A 24,080-nucleotide genomic window follows, 5' to 3' on the forward strand; every position below is an offset into this window, starting at 1 on the left:
TATCAATATAAATGTTTCCACTAAAGCAGCTGGAAATTTCTGATTATATTCAGAAACGAAACTCTTTTTTATTTGTTTAAAAACTATTTAACCTATCTACTTCGGGAAATGGATGTGCATCATACAGTGCTTTAGAGAAGGAACGATTGATCCCAATACTTACAATGCAAAAACATTCTAGGAGAGGCTTAGGCAACTTCCAGAGAAGGAAAACTCAAGAATGAAGAATACTGTAGTACAAACTTATGGCCAAAAATACTGTATTTTTAACCAGCAAGATCATTGGGGCATTATTATACAACATTAGGTGTTTTTTTTGCAAAACTAGTTCCCATCCCCAAACAATAGACAATACATGCATTTGAATGACATTTTAAGAACAGTAAATATGATTCTTTTAAATACTGCAAGTTAAAAATGTTTTCTGACAAAACTCCCTAAATACATAAGTCTAGGAAGGGTTTCCAACATGATGACAGGTGAGGAATCCAGCAAGTTGCATTTAGAGAGTTCTTTGAGGAAAAGAAATCCACCAAAAACATGTGTTTCAGTCAAAGTAACCTGAACAAAGTTACATAGTAATTTTCCATCTTCCTTTTCTAAATTTAAAAATATTCTACTGAAGAATATCTTCCTGTTTTTTTTTTTTTCTGTCTACCAAAGCTTATATGGAAGTTAGAATTCCTTCATCCAAGTGAGATCCAATTTTACCCATAATGTGTAAATGTTATTTACTATTGGGTTGAAATCATACAGGGAAATGGAGGATACATGATAAGGGAGATAAGAAGAAAATTAATACTTGAGCACCTACTATGTGCTAGGTATGTATGCATACTTTGAACAGATGATTTTAGAGGCAAGAGGGTTACTGAAGAGCATTGGTAGTTGAGACAGCAAGAAATTGTTATCCTGTGAGAAAAACAAATGGCAACTTTATACTAAGTATCTACGAAGTAGCAGGTGCCTGGCTCCAAAAATTTCTAGCTAATCCTATACAACTAAGCCATTTCTTTTCCTAAATTGATGGAATCAAAATGAAATCCCAAAGACATAGTTACCAGGACAGATCTATTAATGCTACATATGCTGGAAATATGCAGAGATAGATAAACATACAATATTACTAGTTTCAATTTTCGTGTGTTTCTAACCAAAGAAAAATCTTTGGAAGAAAATATGTATACCAAGCACACCTTATCTGTCAATTGAGATGTTGTCAATTACCAATTAAGTGGTTTTAAACCCTTATTTAATTTTAAGAAGAGCAGCAATATACGTTACAATATTTGGGTACACTTTATTTTTATATGGGTTAACATTCTGCTATATTTCATTTCATTCATTCTTTTTGAGAAACTGAAAACAAAGGGAAATTGAGGGTAACTTGAAGATTATTTCCAACCAGTATCTTGAGTCTTGCAGTATCTCATTATGCAGCCCTTTCTTCCCATTATTTTTATATATATTTTTTGCAAATAAGTCATTTTTGACCCATATCCAGCATAAATAGCTTTTCACCCATTACTAACTTAAGACAACTAAAATTTACAATCATGTGGCAGTATAAATTTTAAAATTACAGTTCGTACACCTTGACAATCAAGATAGTCTGAAGTACAAAAAGTAAATTGTCCTTTAGCTGAATTACCTTTTTAAATATTAGACCTGCTAGCTAATCTACAAAAAAATTACAAGTTTCGGTGTTCTTCAAATACCTTTTGTAGATATCATCTGCTAGTAAACAACATATGCAGGTTTCTAGAATATTTTCTCCCGCACTCTATTTCATGACATTCAACAGAGCTCTTTATATGAAAATGTATCGAAAAACAAACAACTTTGAGGGGAGTTATTTACTTTTGAATGGGTGTGTTATTTCCCTTTGTTTCAGATATGAGGCACAAACTTCTGAATTTAAGCTCTGTAAGGCATAGTACAAACCTCCAATTTACAAACAAGGGATTCTCTGTGGGTTGGAACTGCCATGTCACGCAAAAAGGGCAAAATCATCTGTAAACTGGTACACTGCAATGTGTTAAGTGAGTCATGAGACGGCTGCTTGCCTTGGTCTGCGGAAGAAAGGTTTCTGTGTTTTTGTTTTTGAATAAGACATGCCCAAGTCACCACACAACTTGCCACAGACCTCCGTTACTGAGAGCATCAACAAGAGGGGTCCGGCGGCACACGCTTAGAACGCTTGCAATCACGATAATAATATAAAGCATGAGTAAACTTCGTTTTTATACAAAACTGAAAAGAATCCCTTCCCACCCCAGCCCGTTCAGTAAAACCCCAAAGAAACAAAAAAGAAAATCCTTTAGCTTCAACTGACTAGTGTGGATACAATTCGGTTTCTATGCATCACTGTAACTAGGGTGATCAATTTTTTCCCTTCTCAAGAAAAGGGATCTTATCATGCACCCTAAGATGAACAGTGAAACCGCAAACCTCAATTCTGCATAGCAATTCCATCCCAATTTCATGAAGACAAATATAACAATCTTTCCCTGTTTTGCTCAGCTTCTTGGAGCTCTGAGATCAGGTTTAATTGACTACATCTACTATAGCTCTATTAAATAGAATATCCTGATTCCCTAAAACTGTTAACACTTATGATCTTGTGATGAGGTTTTCTCTATACACACTGTAGGCCTTCAAATGTTGTTTATACGCTTTTTTTCCTTTTTTTTTTCTTTTTTTTTTTTTTGTTTTTTTTTGCTGCACCAAATTTAAGATCGCCCTTTCAGGCAAGCAGTGGTTGCTAGCTATTAAAACATTTCCTTAGTGGATCACAATAGCTTCTAAAACTGCCTTTCTAATAAAGGCCATCAGAGAGGTAATACTAAACTGTGCATTTGCCAAATAAGAATATGAATTGTATAAAAGCTCATATTCCAATCCTAGGTCAAATGGCAAAAGTTCTACAAAGTTGGTTTCCATGTTTGTATAAAAGCTCCAACTGATTTTATGTATTCTGCTATGAAATTACCTTTGGGTCTTATAATCAGTATACCTCTACTTAGGAATGTGCAAATGATTTTATATAGCACGATGCTAGTACCGCTCTGTACGATAGTAAGGTTTTTTTTTTTTCTTTTCTAAATGGAAAAAAAAAAATCCCTAGTCAGAAATAAACTGACAAATTTACATTCTCCTCTCTTAAAAAAGTAAATAAAATAACATTATTCAAAATGTGAATTAGCTATGAGACATACAATTACATAGATACATATCAATACAGCACATTCAATCTGCCAAAAAATTAATGATTACAAAGCCAGTAAGGATGATGCAATATCAAGAGAGAGATGTATGTACAATGATTAGAGCATTCATAATTGCACTATACCTACAGGCAGTCTGTTTCTTAATTAAATTACAGATGCTTTCTGAATAAAGAGAGAAAAACCAGGTAACCTGTATACTTTGAGGCTGGCAGAGTAAAGAATGGGAACATTCCATTATTATTGAATAACTCTGGTACTCATCTGATAAGCCATTAATTTTCTCTCTCCTTTGTTGTTTCAAAACAGTGATTTACATAAAAGTTTATAGATTCCTGCCAAATAGTACTATAGTAAAATTAGACCAGGATCATGGCCTAATTCTACCTTCCCAGCAGGTTTAAACCATCATGATTTATTTTCTTAAATTATATTTCAATTCAAGCTGCTTGACAGAAGATCATCAATACATGTGCTGTGTTTTTTTGCATTGGTTGAAAAATTGCACATATAGAATTCTAGATCTCTCTCCTACTAGGTTCAGTTACATAGATACACATTCTATAGAACAGAGAGGTTACTTATGAGTTTCGGTCCACAAATCTTCCTTAAGTTCAACTCAATCAGTCACCAGTTTAAGATCCTAAAGATGGTAAACTAGCAGTAACTTCAGAGTCTGCAAATTAAAGGTGTCAGAGAAATACTATTGACCAGTGTTTTTGGCAGACCTACTTGACCTTAAAGAACACAAAGAGAGTAAACTGGCTTCAAATGAAAAGATCAAAGCAGATTTCATGGGGTATCACACAAGACAGCTTTTCCACATTGCTGATTCAGACGCTCAACATGGAATGTGGACACTAAACAGTGTGATTTAAAGGCAAAGAAAGGATGGACTGTAAGAATCAAGTTCACAGCGACCAACAGTTTGGCAACTGGTGCTTCAGGTTCGTTCTCAGCCAAACATTTTAGGCTTCACAGTCTTACATTTTAAGATACTGGCTTTCATCTTTTAAGCTTTCATTAGTTTTTTTTTAAAAGCCAGCTTTGGCAACACATATCAATAGTTAAAAGTCATTTTAAAATTGTGGCCCAAACACTAAGGGGGAAAAAAAAAGAGGGAGAAGAAATTTAAGGAAAAAAAAATTAAGAGCAACCTATGAGAAGGATCTGGGCAGCAGCCATTGGGATAATGTAGTGTTTGTTGGCATATTTTTTTGGCATCTGCAATTTGAAGAAAAGAGGGTGGAGAAAAAAATGGCAAGAAACAGGAAGAACAATGGCACATGATATTTCAAAAGGAAGAACTCCTTCTGTGTCTTGGCCCTTGCTTTACTGACTTCTGTGTGGTCTGCTGAGCAACCAGTTATGGCTGAAAGTAAACTTCAAAAAAAAAGACCAAAACACAAGACACTTAACCGTTAAACGGGCATCCACTGTCCCAGCCCAAAGTGAGGCAAGACAATATATTTATATAAAAAGACCTCTATATGTGTATCCAGAGCAATACATGTAAAACCACAGTATTAATACTTATAATCCTTCAGCAAAAACCACAAACTGTTAAATTAAGCTGATGTCGATGGCTTAAATTGAATGACATTGTCTTGACTCTATCATTTGAGAGAAAAACTTGACCAAGAATGGAACTAGGATAAAGGCCATTGTAATGTGGGAAAAATCAAGAGGAAGGGATGGGTTGGGAAAAGGAAAATCAACTTCATTTTGCTTAATAGAAAAGAATGAGAGAGAGAGAGAGAGGAAGAAACAGCTCTTATTTTTGTGAGTGCATGACTGAGAATTTAAAATACATTGAGTCACAAGATTTTGCCTAAAAAAAAGAGAGGAAATGTGCTGGGACTGTACTTCAGCATCCTGTTTTTCCTCTGAATAGTTTAAATAAAATCATAATATTTACTACAAACTCTGTGGACACGCTCACACAGAGTCCAGGACGGCAATAAATTAGTATTATGCAAATTGTTTTCCACAGAAATACAGTCCCTCTTGTTTAGCTTCACTAGCCCACCAGGGAAGGGAAGGGCGGTGTCGAGGAGGCACAATTAGACCAGATTGTACTCCTTCAGGTTCAACTGGAGGATGGTGTCCTTGACAGCAGCAAACACAAAGCGGATGTTCTCGGTGTCTGTGGCGCATGTGAAGTGTGAGTAGATGATTTTGTCACTGTCTGGGTTCAGGTCCACGAACATCTTCAGGATGAATTCTCGAGCTGCCTGGGCATCTCGCTGGGGTCCTGTTGGCCAAGAGAGAAGAGGGACATTTGTCAGCTGGCTGATCTGCTAATGCATTTGCCCCGTGTTTACTAATGCTCATGAAGACCTCTTCACTGCAGATCTGATCTGTTGCAAGCATCCTCCCAACATGACTATGTGTCGTGGCTCCTCTTTCTCGCTTTAGCTGCCCATCCATCCATGTCCATCCATCCACAGAATGTGATCTTGTGAGAACAGGCAGGTAAGTAGTGTGAAGGCCAGGCTAAGTTTAGCTCTGATTCTTTGGGACACAAGGAGCTACTACAGAATCTTCAGGTAGGGATGTGATTAGCTTACTTCTGGTTGGACTGACTTAATTGCGCTGGCTTCAGCTGTATAACAAGTGTGCATATCATATAACTGCCTCAAGCTCTCTCATCAACTTGCCCCTGTGTACTCCCCACCCAACCTGCTCCCACTTCTTTATTGATCCTTTTCCATCCTCCAGACTGAAATCTCTCTAAGAATGGAAAACCTGTTTCTTAACCTCTGGTCTGTCTACAACTGTCCTCTGCAGGCTCATTTCTGGTGTTTCGGAAAAAACAAAACCAAAACAAAACCCCCCGCATTTACATAGAATTTAATTCACTACATGTGATGATTAAAAAAAGCCAGTTTATGTTTTCTTACATTTATCCAGGGTCTCTCATGTGCCTAGCACTGTTTAGATGTTTTTAAAAAGGATGGGACTCTGAGTGAACTCCAGGAGATGGTGATGGACAGGGATACCTGGCATGCTGCAATTCATGGGGTCGCAAAGAGTCAGACACGACTGAGTGATTGAACTGAACTGACTGATGATACATTTATCAGAATATATTAAGAACTTATTTCATAATTTTGCAATAGATTCTTAGATATGACACCAAAATCAAAGGCAACAAAAAAGAAAACAGATCAATTGGACTTAATCAAAATTAAGAACTTTTGCACATCAAAGGACATTATTAAGAAAGTAAAAAGACAACCTACACACTTGACTGTACAGCAGTAATTAACACATTGTAATTCAACTATACTTCAATAAAAATAAATTTTAAAAAGAATGACAAAAAAAGACAACCTACAGAATGGGAGAAAACATTTGCAAATCATACATCTGATAATGGATAAATATTCAGAATATACCAAGAATTCCTCTACAACTCAGCAATAAAAAGACAACCTGATAAAAGATGGGCAAGGGATTTCAATAAACATTTCTCCCAAGAAGATATATAAATGGCCAATAAGCACGTGAAAAGATAAACATTATTAACTATTCGAGAATGCAAATCAAAACCACAATATGACACTGCTTCACATCTACCTGGGCTTCCCTGGTGGCTCAGAGGTGAAAGCATCTGCCTGCAATGCGGGAGACCCGGGTTTGATTCCCGGGTTGGAAAGATCCCCTGGAGGAGGAAATGGCAACCCACTCCAGTACTCTTGCCTGGAGAATCCCATGGATGGAGAAGCCTGGTAGGCTATAGTCCATGGGGTCGCAAAGAGCGACTTCACTCACTCACTGACTCACATCTACCAGAACGGCTATAATCAAATCAAGTGGAAGATAACAAGCAAGCATGTGGAGGAATCTGAACCCTTGTGCACTGCTGCTAGAAATGTAAAATGGAAAACAAACAGTGTGATGGCTCCTCAAAAAGCTAAACACAGCATTACCATATAAACAGCAACTCTATTCCTAGGTATCTACCCCAAAGAAGGAAACAACCCAAGGGTCCATCAACAGAGGAATGGAAAAGCAAAGGGTAGTATATACAGACAATGGAATATTATTCAGCCATAAAAAGTAAGTTCTGACAGATGCCACAACATACATGAATCTTGAAAACTTATCAGATAAAGTAAGTCAGACAGAAAACAACATATTCTGCAGGATTCCGTTAGGTGAAGTATTGAGAAAAGGCACATTTATAGAGACAGAAAGTAGATTAGAGTTTAATAGGGGTTAGGAGGAAGGGAAAATACAGAGATATTGCTTAATGATTATAGAATTTTGGGGGGCAATGATACAGTTTTGGAAATAGAGATGGCTGCTCTGCACTGTGTGGAGAAGGTGATGGCACCCCACTCCAGTACTCTTGCCTGGAGAGTCCCATGGACGGAGGAGCCTGGTGGGCTGCAGTCCATAGGGTCACTAAGAGTCAGACGACTGAGCGACTTCACTTTCACTTTTCACTTTCATGCACTGGAGAAGGAAATGGCAACCCACTCCACTGTTCTTGCCTGGAGGACCCCAGGGACAGGCGAGCCTGGTGGGCTGCCATCTATGGGGTCACACAAAGTCGGACACGACTGAAGCCACTTAGCAGCAGCAGCTCTGCACTGTGAATGTAATTATAGTATCACTGAACTGCATGCTTCAAAATGGTTAAATGACAAAGTTTCACAAATACATATATTTTACCATAATTTATAAAACTAATGATACATACAAAAAGAATTGAATGATACGCTTTAAATGGATGAGTTACATATTGTATGTGAATCACATCTCAGCAGAGCTGTTTTAAAAACATAATAGACCCTGATAAATATGTTAATTTAAAACTTGTAAATTAAAAGCAATACCAAAATGGTACTACCTATCAAGGACTGAGCACTTTCTTTCTTTTTTCTTTATATAATTTATTTCAATTTCTGTCTGTTCTAGAATGAGCATCTTTCTTATATGCATCTTTGTGGCACTATGCATCTGAATTTCTCCCATTTTCCAGTTAGCTTTATACCATGAAAGAGGGATGAGCACTATAAGCTCTATTCCTCCTCTCTCAGCAAACCCTCTTGGGATCCACAGTTTAGATTTTTTTTTTTTTTTCAATATTGTTATTTACTGGTTGGGATAAAGAAATCTTTGACAATTCTACTGAGGGCCTACAGATTCTAACAAAATACATGGTAAGTTTCAGAAAGCCAACTTGAAAACTTTTCCAACCAATCTTATAAGCAAACAAGCTTATATCCAACACTGCCAGACACTGGGAGGAAGAGTCATGAACGCAGATTATTCTCAGTTGTACAGCTCACAAAAGGAATGTGAATTCCTGACTCAGCCCAGATTGAAACTGTCAATGATTAAGATGACTGGCACTCTATCTATCAGATCTAGTCCCTTAAATCTATTTCTCACTTCCACTGTATAATCATAAGGGATTTGATTTAGGTCATATCTGAATGGTCTAGTGGTTTTCCTTACTTTCTTCAACATAAGTCTGAATTTGGCAATAAGGAGCTCATGATCTGATGAACTATGGACTCAGGTTCGTGACATTGTACAGGAGACAGGGATCAAGACCATCCCCACGGAAAAGAAATGCAAAAAAGCAAAATGGCTGTCTGGGGAGCCCTTACAAATAGCTGGGAAAAGAAGAGAAGCAAAAAGCAAAGGAGAAAAGGAAAGATATAAGCATCTGAATGCAGAGTTCCAAAGAATAGCAAAGAGAGATAAGAAAGCCTTCCCCAGTGATCAATGCAAAGAAACAGAGGGAAACAACAGAATGGGGAAGACTAGAGATCTCTTCAAGAAAATTACAGATACCAAGGGAACATTTCATGCAAAGATGGGCTCAATAAAGGACAGAAATGGTACGGACCTAACAGAAGCAGAAGATATTAAGAAGAGATGCTAAGAATACACAGAAGAACTGTACAAAAAAGATCTTCAAGACCCAGATAATCACGATAGTGTGATCACTCACCTAGAGCCAGACATCCTGGAATGTGAAGTCAAGTGGGCCTTAGAAACCATCACTATGAACAAAGCTAGTGGAGGCGATGGAATTCCAGTTGAGCTATTTCAAATTCTGAAAGATGATGCTGTGAAAGTGCTGCACTCAATATGCCAGCAAATTTGGAAAACTCAGCAGTGGCCACAGGACTGGAAAAGGTCAGTTTTCATTCCAATCCCAAAGAAAGGCAATGCAAAAGAATGCTTAAACTACTGCAGAATTACACTCATCTCACATGCTAGTAACGTAATGCTCAAAATTCTCCAAGCCAGGCTTCAGCAATACGTGAACCGTGAACTTCCAGATGTTCAAGCTGGTTTTAGAAAAGGCTGAGGAATGAGAGATCAAATTGCCAACATCTGCTGGATCATTGAAATATTCAAGAAAGTTCCAGAAAAACAGCTATTTCTGCTTTATTAACTATGCCAAAGTCTTTTGACTGTGTGGATCACAATCAACTGTGGAAAATTCTGAAAGAGATGGGAATACCAGACCACCTGACCTGCCTCTTGAGAAACCTATATGCAGGTCAGGAAGCAATAGCTAGAACTAGACATGGAACAACAGACTGGTTCCAAATAGGAAAAAGAGTACGTTAAGGCTGTATATTGTCACCCTGTTTATTTAACTTGTATGCAGAGTACATCATGAGAAACGCTGCACTGGAAGAAACACAAGCTGGAATCAAGATTGCAGGAAGAAATATCAATAACCTCAGATATGCAGATGACACCACCCTTATGGCAGAAAGTGAAGAGGAACTAAAGAGCCTCTTGATGAAAGTGAAAGAGGAGAGTGAAAAAGTTGTCTTAAAGCTCAACATTCAGAAAACGAAGATCATGGCATCTGGTCCCATCACTTCATGGGAAATAGATGGGGAAACAGCAGAAACAGTGTCAGACTTTATTTTCTTGGGCTCCAAAATCACTGCAGATGGTGATTGCAGCCATGAAATTAAAAGACGCTTACTCCTTGGAAGGAAAGTTATGACCAACCTAGATAGCATATTGAAAAGCAGAGACATTACTTTGCCAACAAAGGTCCATCTAGTCAAGGCTATGGTTTTTCCCATGGTCATGTATGGATGTGAGAGTTGAACTGTGAAGAAAGCTGAGCACTGAAGAATCAATGCTTTTGAACTGTGGTGTTGGAGAAGGCTCCTGAGAGTCCCTCGACTGCAAGGAGATCCAACCAGTCCATTCTGAAGGAGATCAACCCTGAGTGTTCTTTGGAGGGAATGATGCTGAAGCTGAAGTTCCAGTACTTTGGCCACCTCATGCAAAGAGTTGACTCATTGGAAAAGACTGATGCTGGGAGGGATTGGGGGCAGGAGGAGAAGGGGACGACAGAGGATGAGACGGCTGGATCGCATCACGGACTCGATGGACGTGAGTCTGAGTGAACTCCGGGAGATGGTGATGGACAGGGAGGCCTGGCGTGCTGCGATTCATGGGGTTGCAAAGAGTCAGACACGACTGAGCGACTGAACTGAACTGAAGAAGACTGGCACCATAATGAATTAAAGAGTGCCCCAATTAAAAACATGAGATATATATATATATATATATAGATATATATATATATATACACACACACACATATATAATTATTTAGTGTCCTAGCTTATTTAATGTACTATTGTTAACTTAATTCCATTGTTGTTATTGTTCAATTGCTCAGTCGTGTCCAATCTTTGCAACCCATGGACTGCAGCATACCAGGCTTCCCTATCTTTCACAGTCTCCTGGAGATGGACTAATAGATTGTTAGAACTGATGCAGTCTTCCATTTTCATAAAAGAACATTATCTTTCTCATTTGTGAATGAAATTTTACTTGTTCTTTTTGGGAAACAAAAGTCTACTCTTTTGACTCTTTTATCCTTTTTTATCTCTAAAGTATATCACAATATAACTCAAGTTCACTGAAGAGCACTTGGAGTCTGTTATGCTTTTAAGCATAATTTGTTATCTGAATAAACATAAACTACAAAGAAATCATTATGGCCATCACAGCAGGAACAAAAATCCCATAGTCTCTATGAACAGTTTTGCAATTCAAGTCCATGTGGAAATGGTAATTTTCCTTCCTGAAGAGAAATAAAGAAATGACATTCATTATGATTAAGACCTTGTAAGTAAAGAAATGTGGAAGTGTGAAATTTATAATACTATAAACGTGTATTATAAACATGTCACTGCAGAGTGGGCCTAGAACTTTCTTCTCTCAGGTCATCTTACAAGGGCCTGAAGTCTCCTGGAATGACAGTTGCATCTGCTTTAGGAATAACTATCAGCGTCTTTTATTCTTTTTCCACAGACAAGTTTCCTATACGCGTGATGTATGTTATCAGGGGAGATGGACAGTAAAAAAAAAAAAAATCTTCACATTTAATAACACTCACAGTGGGCTCATGTTGGAAGGAAGATGCTTTTACTTATAGTGATGGGGAACCTGGGGAACTCACTGGACAAAGGAGATATGTAAAAAGAAGAGGAAGAAGCCACGAAGAGAAGGAAGAACAGTACTCTAACACTTACTGCAGGTCTTTATTGCAGGAAAACCAACGCTGGTGTGCTGTTCTGGGTGTGCTGTGTGTGTGCCTTGAGCCTTGGTGGGTCTGCTCTGTGCTCTGTCCTCCCATAAGTATGCACATAATGAAAACATGCTGCCTACAGGCTTGTGCTATGTCAGGGGGTGGTGGTCATTTCTCATTCGTGGATTTTCACCAAATTCTGAGAAAAACTAAAACAAGTCTCCCTTTCCAGGCACATGAGGCAAGCATGTGTGTTGGGTGGTAAGCCGGAGTCTTCGTGCCCATCTTATCTGGGCCGGTCTCGAGTTTAAGGAGTCAGCCTGTTGCTGCGGGAGAGAACCAGTGCTAGGTTGCCTCCTTCCACGGTTTGCTCAGGAGCACTGAGGACTACAGCCTCAGGCATCTGTGACTTGGTGGCAGGCTAGTGGCCAAGTAAAAGGAGGAAAAGAGAATAGGCTAGGCAAGTATTTGTTTTTAAAGGAACCTCAAAGCACAAAGGAAAAGCTACTTGGACAGAGGATGGGAACACACTGCTGACAAGACCAGTATGATAACATCCCTACACGTTAGAATCCTATGTGCATCTGAGAAGGAACTTCAGTTCATTAACATGTAACATTTCCCTTCCAAGAGCAGCATTGCACCAAACACACGTGTGATGAAAGATGAGTGAAACTCCATCCTCGATGTGTTGGCATCTTTGGGGAAAGCTATGAGGCCAAACTGAGTATTAGTTTTGAAGTAATTACCTTTCTTAAGGGGTTTGTAGAAGTACAAAAATGCTGCTGAGTTGACATACACACCAGATAGCTTATGCTGATAAAGTATTTTTTAAAAACAGCCCGTTCTTGTTGCACCTCTAGAATAGGTACTTTTGGATTTGTGTTCTTCTCTCTGCCAGGCACCGAGCTACGTGACTTGCATGTGTGATTCCATTCAATTCTTTTTCACACAGGAGGAAACTGAGTACTTAAACGTGACTGAGGCCCCACTGCCGGTAAGTGGCAGAGCTGGTGCAGTACTGTGCAACATTCAAGGTTTGTCCTCTTACCTACTATACACTTAGATCTGGGTTTGGCAAGCTTTCTCTGTTTAAGGACCACAGAGTAAATATTTTGAGCTTCTGGGCCACTTGAGCTCTATCACAACCACTTAGTTCTGCTGCTGTAGCACAAAAGCAGCCAGACAGCATATACATGAGTGGGTATGGCTGTTTCAGTAAAATTTTACTTATAAGAAGAGGCAACAGGCCATAGTTGTTTAGTCATTCAGTCAGGTCTGACTCTTTTGCGACCCCACCAGGCTCCTCTGTCCATGGGATTTCCCAGGCAAGAATCCTGGAGTGGGTTGCCATTTCCTTCTCCAGGGGATCTTCCTGACCCAGGGATCAAAACTAAGTCTCCTGCTTGGCAGGTGGATTCTTTACTACTGAGCCACCTAGGAAGCCCACAGTTAGCCACTCCTAATCTAGACTCCAGCGTGTGTGGGGAGCTGAGTGTGGATTCTGCAGGTAAGTTCTTACAGGGCAGGGGTTGCGACTCTTTCACCTGTGTCAGAGTGGCTGGTATGGATGCATTTTGTTACCAATCTGTCAGCAAGTAATATTTCTCAGAAAGGGTTGGGTGTTGTGCTCAGTCATCCAGGATTTCGGTCTAGTTGAGGAGGCAAGATTTGTTATAAGAAGGAAGTAAATAATGCAAAGTACATAGACAGGAGTCCCTAAGTGGGTGCTACAGGCAGAGCTTAAAAGATGGGTGCCTTCTCTCAGGATGATGGGGCTTCATGGGGCCATGAAGCCCTCCAAAGAAAATATCTGTGTCAGGCATCATGCAGAAATGTTGCACTTATGTTATCTATTATAGTCAACAAAACAAAAGTTTGGACCTAAAACCCCAAGCAATTAAGTCACTCGATCAAGGTTTACAAATAGGAAGTATTAGAACTGGGATTTGAAGCTGATAGATCAACTTCAGACCATGGGCTCTTGACCACAAAATTCTGTTTTCTCTCCAGAGAGGAGAGGCAGACTGTCACCAAATGAAAGGGAACTCAAGAGGGAACTATAATGGTTGATACATAGTCAAAACTAGGGGATGGTTCCCTCCTCTGATACAAAAGAAAGCTCCTTATGTATTTTGAAGTAAGTGTAACTTTCATCACTGTTGGTAAGTGAAACATTTCAGGTCATTAAAAGACAGGACAAACAATGATTCATACTCCATTAACACACGGGCTTCTGAGGCACTGATGGAGTATGGGAGTGTGTCAGCTCTGGCCCTGGTCTCAGGAGGAGGGATATTTCCCTGGCTAAGGCGCTGGCTGAAGAGTGCAGACTTACCATCGTATTCCGGGAAATAGTCAACTAGGTGGGAATACATAATTTTCTCCTCTAGAAGATCTTTCTTGTTTAAGAACAGAATAACTGAGGAGTTCTGGAACCAGGGATACGTGATAATTGTTCTAAAGAGTGCTTTGCTTTCCTCCATTCGGTTCTGAAAAAAAAAAAAAAAAAATCATCAGAAAAACAAGGCGTGAATTACAAGATCACTCAGCCTGGGAACTGTTTGCTTTATAAGTCCAACCCATCTTTGGAATGCATTCAATTTCTGTGGCCTTGGGCTGAGCTTCCATGGCACCAGGATTTACATGCGAAAGGCTCAGCAGCTCTTTTCATTAGGCAAACTCTCAGGCTGATGAGCAGAAGAGAATAATAATAATAAACATCCACTGATATAACTTTTAAGGTAGAAAAAGAATCATCAAAGCCTAGAGAATCAAGTTGTACCTGGCAAACTGTCACAAATGCCCACCAAGAATTATTCATTCATGGCCAAATACTTAAGATCTGTATCAAAAACTAAGTACTGGGCTTCATTTTACATTTCTTAATCTATATGTACTAGGGACGTCACAATTAGTTCTATTACTTAACAGTCAAAACAAAGTTACTTTATTCTTTGCCCAAGTACATCAATATTTTTTAGAAGTGTTACTTTTTACTATATAAATATATATATATGTGTGTGTGTGTGTGTGTGTATATGTGTGTATATATATATATATATACATTCCCTGATTAGAAAAACACATGGAAAAATATTTTTAGATCACACATTTCCTATTTATCAGAACACACTGTCTCCCTAAGTTTCACTGTAATTTTCATACAGAACTGTGGACCTATACATAGTAATTAGTTGGAGATACAAATGTAATATTGCTCACCACCTTCAGAGTTTTCAACTGAAGCTATCTATCAAGTCAGCCTAGGTAACAGAAAACCTCAATGAATTCTTAAGGAACTAGTCAGCCTGCTCTTACAAATGAAGATGTTTCAAGGGTACTTCTGACTTGGGTGATTACTCACCAGCCAAAAGCTAGACAGCCTCCCTGCTTAGCCCACATCTATTCACCAGCTCTTCCTTCTACAGACACACTTGCTTCTAAATCATTCCCGCCCTTGATCACAGACCAAGGCGGCATATTTGGAGAATCCTCCTTGGGCCTGCATTTTCTCAGACAACAGAGAACACTCTCCATCCCCCTTGTCTTGGATCTATGTGTTATGACCAAGTCTGGGGCAATGGAAAAGTCTGCTGAGGATTGAGCCCACGTCTACTGCTAACAGGTGGCTTAATGGCTTAAGCCACAGGATCCTATTCAAAAAGTGGGTTTGATCCCTGGGTCAGGAAGATCCCTTGGAGAAGGAAACAGCAACCCACTCCAGTATTCTTCCCTGAAGAATCCCATGAACAGAGGAGCCTGGCAGGCTACTGTCCATAGGGTCACAAAGAGCCAGACATGACTTGGCAACTAAACAAATAATCCTATTTTCCTTGTACCTGGGGTGATTCAGGGCTGGGCTCTGAATCCAGGTTCCTGTCACTTGGACTATTGCTTTTCTTGTTTTTTGGTTACCAGTGTAGCCAAGCTGCTCAACCAGTCCAGTGAAACTCAAGGATTTTTGCCAAGAGCTTTGGAACAGAGAACCAGCTTCCATGAAGAAAGTGGAAGAAGCATCGTGTAGCCTTGAGCTTCCAGCAACCATTTTGAAACAGGAAGAAAAAGAAACTAGGTTTTAACTTCTTGGTCAAACCATGCCAAAACCTGGTGATGCTTCTGCATTTTTTAGTAATATCAACCAATTAAGCACTCTTTAGTTTTTAAGCTAGTTTGAACTGTATTTTTTCTGGATCTTATTATATATAAAATACTCCTCAGAGAAAAACAATGTATTATTTATATGTAGAATCCCCCCAAAAATGATGCAAATGAACTTATTTACAAAACAGAAACAGACTCACAGACTTTGAAAAAGAATGCTATTTGTAACTGAATCACTTTGCTGTACACCTGAAACTAACACAATATTGTTAACTCTGCTGCTGCTGCTGCTAAGTTGCTTCAGTCTATCCAACTCTGTGCGACCCCATAGACAGCAGCCCACCAGGCTACCCCCGTTCAATTAAAAAAAAAAAAATTTAATGCTTCTTTTTGATATAGCTGGATCCACTTCATTCTCAAATTTCTAAAAGGAAGTGAATGAAAGATGTTTGAAGGATGACCTTGAAGACTAACGGTTCAAGCTGTTTATACATTCTGCTCAGCTTTTACCTTCCTGATGTAGAATGTGTCCTGAGTTTCACAGTTCAGCATTATAGAGGCCAACTACACTCTTCTGCATTACCCTATGACTGCTGTTCCAGAAAAAGTTCTGGGAAGTTGAGCTCACCAAGCAATTTCCTATATCCTGAATATGTCTTGCTCTTTTTTTCTATAAAGTGTTCCAATTCAAATCAAGCTGAAAAGGTCTACTGTTCAAAAGGAGACCTTTACCAAACCTGATAAAGTCCATCACCACCAATCGAAATTGGGCAGAATGCTGTGGGCTCCTGGTCATGGAAGACTTCATCTGTCCCTCATTTCTTGTTTGTAGGAAACAGGCTTCAGCCTCCATGACCTTCCCTGAGTTTCAAAGGGCAAACAGCTGCTAATCAGGGAAGTGAGGGATGCAGCCTTGGAACAGGGTCCTGGTTCCACCTCAAGGGATACACATAACAATACCTTTGAGCTTGTCTGCAGAACTAAAACCCCCAACAAATGAAAGATATTAATTACTAGACGAAACACTTCACTCCAGAGAACAGGTCACAGTTGGGATAAGATAACCCCCAGAATCATAGAAGCTCATCAGTAGACCACCTGAGGCCAGATGCAAGGAGTGCAGGTCCTGCACATACCCTGATCCTCACCAGCAATCCCACCCTGAACACTGCTATGAAACTCCCCACGAAGTCCCCCTGGGTTGGGACACACCATTCTGAGGGCATTAGTCCCCTGTGGCCCCCTTTGCCTGGAAAAGCAATAAAGCTATTCTTTTCTGTTTCATTCAAAACTGTCTCTGAGATTCAATTCGACTCTGGTGCACAGAGGCCAAGTTTGTGGCATCACAATCTCTTTACCTTTACACTTTGTGCCTACCATTAGATAAATATGCAGGGATGGGTTACTTCAAGGGACAGTGTTTATTTCACAGCACATATTTAATATAAATAATATGCACAGCCTTTAAAAAGAGTATTTTTACAATCTATGTGCCTTTTACTGATTGTCATCACCAGCAAAAAAATTTTAAGCCTGGAAACAATATTCACTGAGAAATGATCCCTTGTAGCCTGAGATTTTACAGGTTGAAAATTTCATGACTAAAGGAAAGCAAAGGCCCTAATTAGAACTGAAAGAATTAAAGGATCTAAAGACAGTTAATTAGATAGTGACATCCCTGAGGGAAGAACTAACTTTTTTTCTTATTTACGGTTATAGCAATTCCAGAAAATCATACTGTGGCCTTCAGAGAAGTCATGTCTAAAGAGCGGGTATGTACCACCTTGGCCTCAACCAGGCAGCCTCCATCCGAAAGGCTTATCACTGTGATTAGCACTCTCCAGAAGGGGTATGATGGGGTCCCCCCAGGGGAGGGCCTTACTGGGACCTTTCTTAGGTTGAAGTCTAAGGGTAAGTGGTTAGACCCTAGGTAGAGACTAGAAAGGGGAGAGGAGTGGTCCTGACTTTGAGTTCATGCACAAGGAGGCACCTGACGTCTCTCTGATTAAGTTTCAAGTCAGGACTGGATCCCCCAAGCTCCAGATGGGGGTCTACTGGAAGGGGGCCTCATACTAGGACACAATGGAGACAGTGGACCACACCCAGCCCTGGGTCCTAGAGATGTCTTGTGGTGGTGGCTATCCCTCTGTGCCCAGGGCTGCTGCACCCAGGGCCATGGTGGAGGTGAGCCTGCTGACCAGCCTGGTCCCACTGAAGCTTTGCCAGTGTCTGCAGTCTGGGGTTGTTCTAGGCTGTTTTCCAACTTGGCAAATGCTGTGCGGCCTCGGCAGGAGCCTCTCACTCAGGGGAAAGCTAAAGAGCAGCAAAGTGGGTGGCTGATCAGCAGCATTAGCACCCATATACCTCCAACCAGAACTACCAAATTCAATCTCAGGGACTTGCTTGGTGCTCAGTGGTTAAGATTCCATGCCTCCAATGCAGTGGGCATGGGTTCGATCCCTGATCAGGGAACTATTATCTCGAATGCTGTGCAGCACTGCCAAAAAAACAGCAACAACCAAAAAACCCCCTCAATCTTAGGGGGTGAGCCCTAGGAATCTACATTTTTAGCAGGCCCTCCAGGGGATTCTGATGTAGGGTTAACTTTGGGAAGCACTGTGATGGAGGTGGGCTTCTCCAAATTAGCATGTGTTAGGAATCACCTGGGGACATGGGCTGTGACTCAGCTTGGGGTGGGACCCAGGAGCCTGCATTTCTAATAAGCTTGGAAGTGAGGCTGATGCTGCTGACACACAGCATGCACTTGGAGTTGGAAGGTGCAGAGAGCTTGCTGAGCTAGGGACCACAGCAAGAAACACGACACGCTGTCCTGTTTTCATGTTAAGAAGTGCTAGTTGCACATCCAGCCCAGTGCTCTAGTCCTGCAATGAAAATCTAACTGTGCTGGCATCCTGCTTTTTGTCTCTCCCAATTAAGATTCATCATGAGAAACACTGGGCTGGAGGAAGTACAAGCTGGAACCAAGACTGCCAGGAAAAATATCAATAACCTCAGATATGCAGATAACACCACCCTTAAGGCAGAAAGTGAAGAAGAACTAAAGAGCCTCTTGATGAAAGTGAAAGAGGAGAGTGAAAAAGTTGGCTTAAAGCTCAACCTTCAGAAAACTAAGATCATGGCATCCAGTCCCATCACTTCATGGCAGGTAGATGGGGAAACAGTGGAAATAGTAACTAAGTTTATTTTGGGGGGCTCCAAAATCACTGCAGATGGTGACTAAAGCCATGAAATTAAAAGACACTTACTCCTTGGAAGGAAAGTTATGACCAACCTAGATAGCATATTCAAAAGCAGAAACATTACTTTGCCAACAAAGGTCCATCTAGTCAAGGCTATGGTTTTTCCAGTGGTCATGTATGGATGTGAGAGTTGGACTGTGAAGAAAGCTGAGTGCAGAAGAATTGATGCTTTTGAAGCGTGGTGTTGGAGAAGACTCTTGAGAGTCCCTTGGACTGCAAGGAGATCCAACCAGTCCATCCTAAAGGAGATCAGTCCTGGGTGTTCATTGAAAGGACTGATGTTGAAGCTGAAGCTCCAGTACTTTGGCCACCTGATGCGAAGAGCTGACTCATTTGAAAAGACCCTGATGCTGGGAAAGATTGATGGCAGGAGGAGAAGGGGACGACAGAGGATGAGGTGGTTGGATGGCATCACCGACTCAATGGACATGGGTTTGGGTGGACTCCAGGAGTTGGTGATGGATAGGGAGGCCTGGAATGCTGCGGTTCATGGGGTTGCAAAGAGTTGGACACTAGTGAGCGACTGAACCAAATTAAGATTCTTACTTTATGCCGTGTAAGTTGTTTTTCACTCCACAGTGAGAATTTCTAATACTTTTAACCCCCAGGGGAATGTTTACAAATCGATATACTCCTGCTCAAAGCCCCCAGACTAAATCCTAAATGGGACTAACATCAGGTTTTTATGATGTCTCGCAAGGTGATGGACTGTGCAGAGAGGGAGGCACAATCCACTTTGCTCAGTAAAAACTCAAGTCTGTGAAGGAACAGTGTGTCCCAGGAGACTGGTGTCACTTGCTTTTTAGTAATTCTCTAGGGCCTGGAGTTGCAAGTAAGAGAACAAAATAACAACATATGAGACACTGAATTTATCAGTCATACACGTGAGGATCTGTTCACCTCTAAGACAAGTTTAAAAGCAGTCTCAGGGAAGTGGTGCAATCTTATGCTCCTCCTCTTGGGGTTAAAACCAGTCAGTTCAAAAAGGATGTCAATTAAGGTTTCTATTTTCTTCTGAACACTAAGACTCTTTATTAACCAGCTGGGACTGCCTATACTTGAGGTCCAAGGAGGTTTCTGACTTCTTGTTCACCCCATACACACTTCTCCTAACTGGAAAGCAATGAAGGGTGGCCTGGTGAGAGAGCTAGAACAGAGGGAGCAGAGATCAGTGGGCCTACCTGGTCTCCACCCACAAGTCTGAGCAAGCTCTGGGAGTTGGTGAAGCTGGCAGAAGGGAAGCCTGGCGTGCTGCAGTCCATGGAGTTGCAAACAGTCAGACACAACTGAGCGACTGAACTGACTGAGTCCCCACTCTTAGAGACTTGGGAAGAGCAAAGGGTCACAGGGACCGAGGACAGTCTGCCAGAGAGTGAGCACAGCGGGTTGAGTGGTCTCCACGCAGTCACCCTGCCTCAAGTAAACGTGGCCACAGAAATGTCAGTCTTGCCCAGACCATTTGCTATGAACTCTCTCACTCTGACGTACATATGGTGAAATCCTTACCTCCAATTTAAGTTTTCAAAAGCTAGGCCATCAGGAGGTAACTGGGATTAATGCCGTTTTTAAAAGAGACCTCACACCTTCCGCTATGTGAGGACACAGCAAGAGGATGGCCACCTATGAACCAGGAGGCAGGCGCTCATCAGATGCTGAAACTGCCCAAGGCTTGATCCTCCCAGCCCCCAGGGCTGTGAGAAACAAATGTCTGTCATTTCTAAGCCACCTGGTCAATGGTGCCAATTGCCAGATTCAGACTTAAATTGAAGAAAGTAGGGAAAACTGCTAGACCATTCAGGTATGACCTAAATCAAATCCCTTATGATTATACAGTGGAAGTGAGAAATAGATTTAAGGGACTAGATCTGATAGATAGAGTGCCTGATGAACTATGGACGGAGGTTCGTGACATTGTACAGGAGACAGGGATTAAGACCATGCCCATGGAAAAAAAATGCAAAAAAGCAAAATGGCTGTCTGAGGAGCCCTTAACAAATAGCTTGGAAAAGAAGAGAAGTGAAAAGCAAAGGAGAAAAGGAAAGATATAAGCATCTGAATGCAGAGTTCCAAAGAGTAGCAAGAAGAGATAAGAAAGCCTTCTTCAGGATCAATGCAAAGAAATAGAGGAAAACAACAGAATGGGGAAGACTAGAGATCTCTTCAAGAAAATTAGAGATACCAAGGGAACATTTCTTGCAAAGATGGGCTCAATAAAGGACAGAAATGGTCTGGACCTAACAGAAGCAGAAGATATTAAGAAGAGGTGGCAAGAATACACAGAGGAACTGTACAAAAAAGATCTTCACGACCCAAATAATCGCGATGGTTTGATCACTCACCTAGAGCCAGACATCCTGGAATGCGAAGTCAAGTGGGCCTTAGAAAGCATCACTATGAACAAAGCTAGTGGAGGTGATGGAATTCCAGTTGAGCTATTTCAAATTCTGAAAGATGATGCTGTGAAAGTGCTGCACTCAATATGCCAGCAAATTTGGAAAACTCAGCAGTGGCCACAGGACTGGAAAAGGTCAGTTTTCATTCCAATCCCAAAGAAAGGCAATGCAAAAGAATGCTCAAACTGCCACACAATTGCACTCATCTTACATGCTAGTAAACTAATGCTCAAAATTCTGCAAGCCAGGCTTCAGCAGTACGTGAACCGTGAACTTCCAGATGTTCAAGCTGGTTTTAGAAAAGGCAGAGGAACCAGAGACCAAATTGCCAACATCCGCTGGATCATGGAAAAAGCAAGAGAGTTCCAGAAAAACATCTATTTCTGCTTTATTGACTATGCCAAAGCCTTTGACTGTGTGGATCACAATCAACTGTGGAAAATTCTGAAAGAGATAGGAATACCAGACTACTTCACCTGCCTCTTGAGAAACCTATATGCAGGTCAGGAAGCAACAGTTAGAACTGGACATGGAACCACAGACTCGTTCCAAAGAGGAAAAGGAGTACGTCTAGGCTGTATACTGTCACCCTGCTTATTTAACTTCTATGCAGAGTACATCACGAGAAACTCTGGACTGGAAGAAGCACAAGCTGGAATCAAGATTGCAGGAAGAAATATCAATAACCTGAGACATGCAGATGACACCACCCTTATGGCAGAAAGTGAAGAGGAACTAAAAAGCCTCTTGATGAAAGTGAAAGAGGAGAGTGAAAAAGTTGGCTTAAAGCTCAACATTCAGAAAACTAAGATCATGGCATCCGGTCTCATTACTTCATGGGAAATAGATGGGGAAACAGTGGAAACAGTGTCAGACTTTATTTTTCTGGGCTCCAAAATCACTGCAGATGGTGATTGCAGCCATGAAATTAAAAGACGCTTACTCCTCGGAAGGAAAGTTATGACCAACCGAGATAGCATATTGAAAAGCAGAGACATTACTTTGCCAACAAAGGTCCGTCTAGTCAAGGCTATGGTTTTTCCCATGGTCATGTATGGATGTGAGATTTGAACTGTGAAGAAAGCTGAGCGCAGAAGAATTGATGCTTTTGAACTGTGGTGTTGGAGAAGACTCTTGAGAGTCCCTTGGACTGCAAGGAGATCCAACAAGTCCATTCTGAAGGAGATCAGCCCTGGGTGTTCTTTGGAAGGAATGATGCTAAAGCTGAAGCTCCAGTACTTTGGCCACCTCATGCGAAGAGCTGACTCACTGGAAAAGACTCTGATGCTGGGAGGGATTGAGGGCAGGAGGAGAAGGGGACGACAGAGGATGAGATGGCAGGATGGCATCACCAACTCGATGGATGCAAGTCTGAGTGAACTCCGGGAGTTGGTGATGGACAGGGAGGCCTGGCATGCTGCAATTCATGGTGTCACAAAGAGTCAGACATGACTGAGTGACTGAATTGGACTGAACTGAACTGGTCTATCGTGTTCTGTTACCTAAGCTGAAAGAGACTTAAGACAACACTGATCAGGTGAGTCGCTCCTCCCAAGGCTGGAATCAGTGAAGAGGTGGGAGTGCTAATCTCTATCTTGATGTCTGGCCTGGGCTGAAGGAGAGGCTCCCTGCTCCCCACTGTGTAAATCACAAGCAGAATGGTGGAACCAAGATCATCAGAAAAGGACTGGTTCAGGCTATTGCTGAGGGGGTTTCACACCCCTAATCCTTAACATCCCATATTGATTCTCAAGATTCTCACACAAATCCAACAGCAAAAACACACAATTTCTGATTAAAACATAGGCAGAGGATCTGAACAGACATTTTCCCAAAGAAGACAGACAGATGACCAATAGTAACTACAAGAAAAGATGTTCAACAAGACTAATCATCAGGGAAATGCAAATCTAAATACTATGAGATATCACCTCACACCTGTCAGAATGGTTAGCATCAAAAGGCCAAAAAAAAAAAAAAAAAGTAGGGGCAAGGAATGGAGGAAAGGGACCCCTTGTGGACAGTTGGTAGGACTATTAAAGTGGTGCAGCTGCTATGGAAAACAGTAAGGAAGTTCCTCAAAAAATGAAAAACAGAACTATTATATGATCTAGCAATTCCATTTTTGGGTATTTATCTGAAGGAAATAAAAACACTAACTTGAAAAGATATCTATACATCCACATTCAATGCAACATTATTTACACTAGCTAAGACATGGAAGCAACCTGCATCATCAACAGATGAATGGATCAAGAAAACTGAGGTATGTATAATACATACATGTGGATATGTATAATATATACATATGTATATGTATAATTATTTATGTATAATGTATATATATGCATATATAGCACATTTAATCGGAGAAGGCAATGGCACCCCACTCCAGTACTCTTGCCTGCAAAATCCCATGGACGGAGGAGCCTGGTGGGCTGCAGTCCATGGGATCGCTAAGAGTTGGACACGACTGAGTGACTTCATTTTCAGTTTTATGCATTGGAGAAGGAAATGGCAACCCACTCCAGTGTTCTTGCCTGGAGAATCCCAGGGA

The 24,080-nt window shown here is 40.8% G+C and overlaps 1 protein-coding gene across 1 annotated transcript in view; it reads right to left on the reverse strand.

Moving 5' to 3' along the window:
* The window catches only part of LOC102189950 (guanine nucleotide-binding protein G(q) subunit alpha), a 322,174-nt gene continuing 298,337 nt past the window's right edge, over positions 244-24,080 (reverse strand). The window contains exons 6-7 of the mRNA XM_018052093.1: positions 14,105-14,258; positions 244-5,481 (exon numbers count right to left, since the gene is read on the reverse strand). Of these exons, the coding sequence (XP_017907582.1) occupies positions 5,291-5,481; positions 14,105-14,258 (345 nt within the window). The 3' untranslated portion in view covers positions 244-5,290. The remainder of the gene's footprint in view (positions 5,482-14,104; positions 14,259-24,080) is intronic.

The sequence above is a fragment of the Capra hircus genome, chromosome 8 (assembly GCF_001704415.2).
Source record: "Capra hircus breed San Clemente chromosome 8, ASM170441v1, whole genome shotgun sequence".
In the NCBI taxonomy this organism is placed as follows: Eukaryota; Metazoa; Chordata; class Mammalia; order Artiodactyla; family Bovidae; genus Capra; species Capra hircus.